The 8,593-nt window shown below is 69.8% G+C and overlaps 2 protein-coding genes across 3 annotated transcripts; one reads left to right on the top strand and one right to left on the bottom strand.

The window, feature by feature from the left end:
• Nucleotides 1-5: 5 nt before the first annotated feature.
• PLP2 (proteolipid protein 2) lies at nt 6-3,180 on the bottom strand (the record flags this gene model as incomplete). Its single annotated transcript, XM_068424712.1, has 4 exons — nt 2,315-3,180; nt 846-1,001; nt 105-200; nt 6-20 (listed from the first exon to the last, which is right to left on the bottom strand). Coding segments are annotated over exons 1-4 (354 nt in total), but the record flags the coding sequence as incomplete, so codon positions are not given.
• Nucleotides 3,072-7,392, top strand: GPKOW (G-patch domain and KOW motifs). Of its 2 annotated transcripts, XM_068424715.1 has the most exons (12): nt 3,072-3,273; nt 3,494-3,687; nt 3,785-3,879; nt 4,733-4,836; nt 4,958-5,135; nt 5,252-5,363; nt 6,291-6,399; nt 6,540-6,562; nt 6,640-6,654; nt 6,772-6,841; nt 6,929-7,014; nt 7,105-7,392. In XM_068424715.1, exons 1-12 carry the CDS (start codon nt 3,095-3,097, stop codon nt 7,233-7,235), a joined length of 1,296 nt encoding a protein of 431 aa, XP_068280816.1. In that variant the 5' UTR covers nt 3,072-3,094; the 3' UTR covers nt 7,236-7,392. The 2 variants fall into 2 exon arrangements, with proteins under 2 accessions (XP_068280816.1, XP_068280814.1); XM_068424713.1 differs by having other exon boundaries at nt 6,540-6,654.
• Nucleotides 7,393-8,593: the final 1,201 nt, after the last annotated feature.

Genomic DNA, 8,593 nt, shown 5'->3' with positions numbered 1-8,593 from the left:
CCGGCCAGGAGCCCGAATACCTTTGGGGAGGGGGGCACAGGGGGGTGTCAGAGACCCCCTAAACCCCCCCCCAGCACCCCCAGCACCCCCAAACCCCCCCTCACCCCGGCTGCGGTGCCGGCGCCATCGCGGTGCCCGATGACGACGATGAGGGAGGTGATGAGGAAGAGCAGGCACCCGATTACGCAGCGGAGGAAGTCCTGGGGAGGGGGGGAGACATGGTGTGACCCCCCCCGGCGACCCCCAAACCCCTTGGGGACCCCCCAAAAGGACACAGGTGTCTGGGACACCCCCCCAGGAACCCCCCAAACCCCCTCTCAGCCCCCCAAGTGCCCCCCCCAAGTACCCCCAAACCCCCAGAACCCCCCCAACCCCCTCTCAGCCCCCCAAGTGCCCCCCCCAAGTACCCCCACACCCCCAGGGCCCCCCTAAACCCCCTCTCAGCCCCCCAAGTGCCCCCCCCAAATACCCCCACACCCCCAGAACCCCCCCAACCCCCTCTCAGTCCCCCAAGTGCCCCCCCCAAGTACCCCCACACCCCCAGGGCCCCCCTAAACCCCCTCTCAGCCCCCCAAGTGCCCCCCCCCAAGTACCCCCACACCCCCAGGGCCCCCCTAAACCCCCTCTCAGCCCCCCCAAACCCCTTCTCAGCCCCCCAAGTTCCCCCCCAAGTACCCCCACACCCCCAGGGCCCCCCCAAACCCCCCCTCAGCCCCTCCAACCCCCTCTCAGCCCCCCAAGTGCCCCCCCAAGTACCCCCAAACCCCCTTTCAGCCCCCCCAAACCTCCCCTCTCACCCCCCCAAGCCCCTCCCCACTCCCCCACACCCCCCCCCCCCCACTCACGGTCCACCCCCAGTGGATGAGGGTGAGGCGGGGGGGCAGGCGGCACCCCCAGGCCAGCAGCACGAGGGCGGCGAAGACGAGCTCGCAGGCGGCCAGGCCCGTGTAGCCCGGCGTGCGCGAGGCCCCGTAGCACACCAGCGCCAGCACGCACAGCGCCTGTGGGGCGGGCACCTATAGCGCCTATAGGGCCACCCCACACACCCCCACATCCCCTATAGGCTCCTATAGGTGCCCCATAGAGCTCCCTATAGATCCCCTATAGGGCTGCTACAGCGCCCCCTATAGGCCCCCCCATAGCACCCCCTATAGGCCACTGTGGGGTCCCCTATAGGGCGCCCATAACGCCCCCTATAGGCCCTCACAGGCTCCCCTATAGAGCTCATTGGATCCCCCCAGGCCCCGCCCCCTCCATAGGCCCCGCCCCCTCCGCCCCTGTGGGCCGCGCCGGGTGGGCGGGGCCGTCGTCATGGCAACGGCACAAACAGCGCGCCCCCCCCTCCCGCCCTTAAAGGGGCGACGGCAGCGAGGTGGGGCCCACCGGGCTCGTCTTAGGGTGGCGGCTCTTAAAAGGGCAACCCCAGATATGGGGGTCTTAAAGGGGCAAGGGGAGATGTGGGTGTCTTAAAGGGGCAACGGCAGGTGTGGGGGCTCTTAAAGGGGCAATGGCAGGTGTGGGGGTCTTAAAGGGGCAACGGTACATGTGGGGGTCTTAAAGGGGCAATGGCAGGTGTGGGGGCTCTTAAAGGGGCAACGCCAGGTGTGGGGGCTCTTAAAGGGGCAGGCTCCCCGGATTCCCTTAAAGGGGCAGCGCGCCGCCTGTGACGTGCGGCACGTGGCGGGACAGGGTGAGCACCACCCGGGCTGACGTAATAACGGCTGGCACGGGAGGGCCCGGGCTGCCGGGCACCGCCCAACCCCCCCTCCCCCACTTCCCCCCCCTTTCCCCCCCCCGGAAAGTCACCTAAGCTCGGGCGAGGCCCCCCCCCCCCCTCCCCGTTAGTTCAAACCAGGGCTCTGCGCCAATCAGCGAGCGGATTCCTCGCTTGGCCCCGCCCTCCATTAACCCCTTCGCTGCCGCTCGGTTCCCAAGGGCGTTGCCCCTCCACGAGGGATTTGGAGGGGGGGGGGGGGGCACCAAACCCGGATACCTGAATCCCCCCCACCCCAGGTGAGGGGGGGGGTGTGGGGGGGGACAACGCCTGGGGTGTCCCCCCCCCCATCCCGGTGCATCAGCACGTGCCCGGGGGTCCGGGCATCCCCCCCCCCACCATTGGCTGCACCCAGTGTGACCCCCCCCCTCCACGGGGGACCCAAATATCCCCCCACCCCCACCCCATGGGGGCCCAATATCCCCCCTCCGCTGGGTCCTAGCGCCCCCCCCCCCTCCACCCCGGGGGTCTCCCCTGTCACCCCCCCCCCGATCTGCCCCCCGGGGGTCTCGAACCCGCGCCCCCCCGCCGGGGTCTCACGATCTCTCCGATGAGCACCAGCCCCTTGCGGGTGCGGCTGAAGGCGGCGCAGGTCGCGGGGAAGCTCTGGGGGCCGCCGGGCTCCATGGCGGGGACCAGGTGGGGACCGGGTGGGGACCGGGGGCTGCGGGGGGGGGGGGGGACCCGGGGGGGCGTGGCCAGGCGCGGAGGGGCGGGGCCAAGCGGCGGAGGCGGCCACGCGATTGGGTGGTGAAGGAGGGGGGGGTGTGGCCATAGGGGGAAACCCCGGGGGGAGCCTAGGGGGCGGGGCTTAGGGGAGGAGGGGCGGGGTTAAGAGGGGGAAGCCCCCCTGTGATTGGTGGAGGGCAGAGCTTGGTGTGGGCGGGGTTTAAAAAGGGGAAACCCCCCGTGATTGGCGGGGGGGCGGGGCTTGGTGCGGGGGAAGCCCCCAGTGAGGGTCCCGGGGGGCGGGGCTTAGGGTGGGCGGGGTTTAAAACGGGGTAACCCCTTGTGATTGGGTCTGGGGGTCTTGAGGGGCGGAGCTTAGCGTGGGCGGGGTTTAGAACGGGGTAACGCCTTGTGATTGGTGCGGGGGTCCTGAGGGGCGGAGCTTAGCGTGGGCGGAGCTTAGAATGGGGAAGCCCTTAGCGATTGGGTCTGGGGGCCCTGAGGGGCGGAGCTTAGCGTGGGCGGGGTTTAGAAGCGGGAAGCCCCCTGTGATTGGCGGCTTGTGTACGTGGCGCAAAGGCTCATGGGAGGCCGCCATTTCCCACCGCGCACCGCGGCGGAGGGGAGGGGAGGGGAGGGGGGGGGGGCAAGATGGCGGCGAGCAGCGGCGCGGAGGCCGGTAGCGCGGCGGCGGCGGGCGGTCGGTCGGGGCCGGTGTCGTTCGCGTTCAGCCGGAAGGCGGAGCGGCGGCGGGGGGGGGCGGCGGGGCCCGGCGGCGGCGGCGGCGACACCGATTTCCTGACGGCGGTGGAGGGGCGGGAGCTGCTGAGGTGCGCAGCGCGCATGCGCGGGGGAGGGCGGGGCCCCAGTGCGCATGCGCGGGGGTGCGGGGAGGGGCAGAGCCCGCCGTGCGCATGCGCGGGGGCGGGGGGGGGGGGGGGGCCGGGGGGCGTGGTTTCGAAGGGGGCGTGGCTTGAGGCGGGTCTCTGCCTTTGTGGGCGTGGCCGGCCGGGCTGGGGGCGTGGCTAACGCGCTGGCCCCGCCCCCCAGCACCCGCCCGGCCCCGCCCCCCCCGCAGGAGCTCGTCATCCCGCTGCTCCCCTCCCCCCGCCGCTGGCCCCGCCCCCGCGCGGACGGAGGCCACGCCCCCTCTGCAAGCCCCGCCCCCTCCGCTGACCACGCCCCCGGCACAGGCTCCGCCCCCTCGTCGGTGGAGGCGCAGGCGGTGGAGGAGCTGCTGCGGGGTGAGTTGGGGGGGGGGCCCACATCTGGGGGGGGTCTCAACATCTGGGGGGGGTCTCAACATCTGGGGGCACCCCCCTGACCCCCCCGTCCCCGCAGAGGCGCGGCAGAGCCAGCAGGGGGCAGCGGGGGACCCCGGACTCCCCATCTCCATCCCCCTCCAGGACCGCGATGGCGCCCCCCGGCCGCAGCCCGTGAGTGACCCCCCCCAAATGACCCCCCCGGGACCCTAAATACCCCCCCCCCGACCCTATAACACCCCCCCAGACCCCAAATACCCCCCCCCCAGACCCTATAACCCCCCCTGGGACCCCAAACACCCCCCCCAGACCCTATAACCCCCCCTGGGACCCCAACCCCCCCCCCCCCCAGACCCTATAACCCCCCCTGGGACCCCAACCCCCCTCCCCCAGACCATATAACCCCCCCTAAGTGCCCCCCCCAACCCCATAACTCTCTTCTACCCCCCCATAAGCCCCCCCCAGTGCCCCCCCAGCCCCATAACTCCCCCCCCCAGCACCCCCTAAGTGCCCCCCTGCCCCATAACTCCCCCCTAAGTGCCCCCCCAGCCCCATAACTCCCCCCTAATACCCCCCCAGCCCCATAACTCCCCCCTAAGTACCCCCCCAGCCCCATAAATCCCCCATAACTCCCCCCCCAGCCCCATAACTTCCCCTCAACCCCCTCCAGGACCCCCTAAGTGCCCCCCCAGCCCCATAACTCCCCCCCACCCTCTCCAGCACCCCCTAAGTGCCCCCCCAGCCCCATAACTCCCCCATAACTCCCCCCCCAGCCCCATAACTCCCCCTCAACCCCCTCCAGGACCCCCTAAGTGCCCCCCCTGCCCCATAACTCCCCCCTAAGTGCCCCCCCAGCCCCATAACTCCCCCCCCACCCCTTCCAGCCCCCCTAAGTGCCCCCCCTGACCCCCTAAACCACCCCATGGCCCCCCCCAGCCCCATAACTCCCCTCTAAGTGCCCCCCTGCCCCATAACTCCCCCCCCCAGCCCCATAACTGCCCCCTGACCCCCCTGTGTCCCCCCCCAGGGCCCCCAGGACTACGAGGCGGTGCCGGTGGCCGCCTTCGGGCTGGCCGTGCTGCGGGGGATGGGCTGGAGCCAGGGCGAGGGCATCGGCCGCACCTTCAAACGGTGAGGGGGGGGCCCCATGGGGGGGGGGGGGGCTCTGGGTGCCCCCCAAGGGTGGTGGGGGGGTGATGGGTGGGGGGTGATGGGTGGGGGGTGACGCGCTGTCCCTGTCCCCCCCCCCCAGGGTGGTGAAGCCGCTGGAGCACCGGCTGCGCCCGCGGGGGCTGGGGCTGGGGGCTGAGGTGCCCCCCCCCAACGGCCCCCCCAACCCCCCCCGGGGGGGCGGCGGCGAGGGGGGGGGGCTGGCGGTGGGCGACAGCGTCCGCGTCGAGGCCGGCCCCCACCGCGGCATGGACGGCAAGGTGAGAGCCCCGTGCTGCCCAGTCCGGGCGTCCTGCTCCTCCCAGTATGCCCAGTATGGGGCTGGGGGGGGGACTGGGGGTATTAACCCCCCCCATCTGTGTGTCCCCCCCCCCAGGTGGAGGGGCTGGACCCCGAGACGGCGCGGGCCGTGGTGCGCCTGGCGCTGGGGGGGCAGGCGGTGACCGTGAGCCAGCACAGCCTGCGCCCGGGCACCCCCCCGGGCACTGGTGAGTGGCCCAGTGACCCCCAGTACCTCCCAGTAACCCCCAGTACCTCCCAGTAACCCCGCAGTAGCCCCCAGGGACGCCTAGTAGCCCCCAGGGCCTCCCAGTAGCCCCCCAGTATCCAAATCCCAGCCTCTCAAGCCTATAATGGCCATTCCAGTGCCTCCCAGTATATCCCAGTAACCCCCAGTTAGCTCTCAGTGCCACCCAGTAACCCCCAGTTACCCCCAGTTACCCCCCAGGGCCTCCCAGTAGCCCCCCAGTACCCAAATCCCAGCCCCTTAAGCCTATAATGGCTATTCCAGTGCCTCCCAGTATATCCCAGTAACCCCCAGTTACCTCCCAGTAACCCCGCAGTGCCCCCTAGGGCCTCCTAGTAGCCCCCAGGGCCTCCCAGTAGCCCCCCAGTATCCAAATCCCAGCCCCTCAAGGCTATCATGACCATCCCAGTATATCCCAGTAACCCCCAGTTAGCTCTCAGTGCCACCCAGTAACCCCCAGTTACCCCCAGTTACCCCCCAGGGCCTCCCAGTAGCCCCCCAGTACCCAAATCCCAGCCCCTTAAGCCTATAATGGCTATTCCAGTGCCTCCCAGTATATCCCAGTAACCCCCAGTTACCTCCCAGTAACCCCGCAGTGCCCCCTAGGGCCTCCTAGAAGCCCCCAGGGCCTCCCAGTAGCCCCCCAGTACCCAAATCCCAGCCCGTCAAGGCTATAATGACCATCCCAGTGCCTCCCAGTATATCCCAGTAACCCCCAATTACCTCCCAGTGCCACCCAGTAACCCCCAGTTACCCCCAGTTACCCCCCAAGGTCTCCTAGTAGCCCCCAGTTACCTCCCAGTAGCCCCCCAGTACCCAAATCCCAGCCCCTCAAGGCTACAGTGACCATCCCAGTGCCTCCCAGTTCATCCCAGTTCCCTCCCAACAGGCCCCCCCAGCAGGAACCGGAAGGGGGAGGGGCCTGAGGAGGGGCCGGACGTCGGGGGCGCCCCCCAGCGGGGGGGGGGCAAGAGGAAAGAGCCCCCCGGGATGGAGAGGTGAGAGCTGGGGGGGGGGCTATAGGGGCTGGGGGGGCCCTATAGGGGCTGGGGGGGGGTCCTATAGGGGCTGGGGGGGGGTCTGGGACCCCTATAGGGTTGGGGGGGGGTCCCCTAATGTGTGTCCCCCCCCCCCTTAGGGCCCCGAAGCAGCTCCGGGCGCCGCCCCCCAGCGCCCCCCACTGGCTGCGGCGGGACCTGCGGGTGCGCTGCGTGGACAGGGGCGTCCACGGGGGGCGCTACTACAACTGCAAGGTGGGTGTGGGGGGGGGGCAACTGCCCCGGGGGGGGGGTCCCAGCCCCCCAAACCACCCCCACCTGCCCCACGGGGGGGTCCCAGCCCCCCATAACCCCCCCATCACCCCCCCAAAGATGGTGGTGGAGGACATGGTCACCCCGGACACCTGCGTCTGCCGCACGGACGAGGGGCGGCTGGTGGAGGGTGAGTGTTGCCCCCCCCCCCCACGCCCCCAGCCCCAATTTGAGGTGTCGCCCCCCCCCCCCCAATTTACCCCCCGACCCCCCCCAGGCCTGCGGGAAGCCATGTTGGAAACCGTCATCCCGCGGGGCGAAGCCGACCGCGTCATGGTGGTGCTGGGCGAGCACGCCGGGAGGGTGAGTGATGGCGGCCGTGGGTGGGTGGGGGGGGGTCCCTGCGTGGAGCCCCCTCCCCAAATTGTGGTGTCCCCCCCCCCCAAATAAAAGGTGGGCCGCATCCTGGAGCGGGAGCCGGAGCGGAGCCGGGCGCTGGTGCAGCTGGAGCGGGACGAGGCCGGGCGGGTGGTGCCGCTGGACTACGACGCCGTCTGCCATTACGTGGGGGGGCACGAGGATGACTGAGACCCCCCCCAAATCCCCCCAAAGCCCCCCCGAAACAGCCTGCCAGCTTCCAACATGGCTGCCGGAAACGGCCTGCCAGCTTCCAACATGGCCGCCGGAAGCAACCTGCCAGCTTCCAACATGGCCGCTGGGGAATAAACGGTGCCCAAATGACCTGACGCTGCACTTGTTGTGTCCCCCCCCCCTTAGTCAACCCACGTTTTGGGGTGCCCCCCCCCCAAAATTCCCCCATTGAAGCCACCGCGGTGCCAGTTTCCAACATGGCGGCCCGGGTGCCAGCTTCCAAGATGGCGGCGGTTGCTATGGCGACGCTGCTGCCCTCACCCAAGATGGCGGCGGTTGCTATGGGCGACGCTGCTGCCCTCTCCCAAGATGGCGGCGGTTGCTATGGGGACGCCGTTGCCCTCACCCAAGATGGCGGCGGTTGCTATGGGGACGCCGCTGCCCGCTTCCAAGATGGCGGCGGTTGCTATGGCAACGCCCCTTCCCGCCGTTGCCGGGAGCGCGCGCTTTTCCGCACCCCGTTGCTAAGTAACTGGCGGACCTCACGTGACCGGAAGTCCGCTCTAGCCGCCGGCCCCTGAGGGGACTCGATGGTTTAGCGCCGGGCCCTGTTGACGGCGGGAGCGGTACCGGGGGGTCTGTGAGGGCCCGGGGGGGGGGTTAAAGGCCCGGGGGGGAGCTGGGGGTCCCCGGGGGGTTTTGAGGGGCTGGAGGGGAGTTCAGGGAACCCCTTTTTCATCCCCTTTTGGACCCCAAACAGCTCCGTTACCGGCGCTGCCCGCCCGCCGCCATGGCGCAGGCCCGGGGGGTGAACAGCGTCCGCTTCAACCAGGACCAGAGTGAGTGCGGGGACCCCCGAAACACCCCCAAACTCCCCCGAAACACCCCCAAAACCTCCAAAAACATTCCCCAAACCTCCCAAAACCCCACCAACCCCCCAAAACCCTCCCTAAACCTCCCCCAAAGCCCCCAAAACCACACCCAAGCCCCCCAAAATGCCCCACGCCCCCCAAAACCTCCTCAGAACCCACCAAAAAACCCACCAACCCCCCAAAATCCTCCATAAATCTCCCCCAAAGCCCCCCAAATCCACCCAAACCTCCCCAAAAACCCACAAACCCCCCCCAAACCTCCCCAGACCCCCTGAAAACCCCCCCAAAACCCCCCAACCCCCCCCAAACCCCCCCAACTCCTCCAAAACCCCCCAAATCCCCCCAACCCCCAAAAATCCTCCCTAAACCTCCCCCAAAACCCACCCAAACCTCCCCAAAAACCCACAAACCCCCCCAAAACCTCCCCAAACCCCCCAAAAACGACCCCCAAACCTTCCCAAAACCCCCCAACCCCCCAA

The sequence above is a fragment of the Nyctibius grandis genome, unplaced genomic scaffold (assembly GCF_013368605.1).
Source record: "Nyctibius grandis isolate bNycGra1 unplaced genomic scaffold, bNycGra1.pri scaffold_212_arrow_ctg1, whole genome shotgun sequence".
In the NCBI taxonomy this organism is placed as follows: Eukaryota; Metazoa; Chordata; class Aves; order Nyctibiiformes; family Nyctibiidae; genus Nyctibius; species Nyctibius grandis.
The sequence above is the reverse complement of the archived record's forward strand: the minus strand, read 5'-3'. Positions and strand labels throughout refer to the sequence as shown.

Bases quoted from the DNA above. Each gene is read 5' to 3' on its own strand.
- GPKOW (XM_068424713.1), top strand. From the start codon at position 3,095: ATGGCGGCGAGCAGCGGCGCGGAGGCCGGTAGCGCGGCGGCGGCGGGC. The intron at 3,274-3,493 runs GTGCGCAGCGCG...CCCGCCCCCCAG, and splicing joins GAGGGGCGGGAGCTGCTGAG to CACCCGCCCGGCCCCGCCCC. The intron at 3,880-4,732 runs GTGAGTGACCCC...GTCCCCCCCCAG, and splicing joins GCGCCCCCCGGCCGCAGCCC to GGCCCCCAGGACTACGAGGC.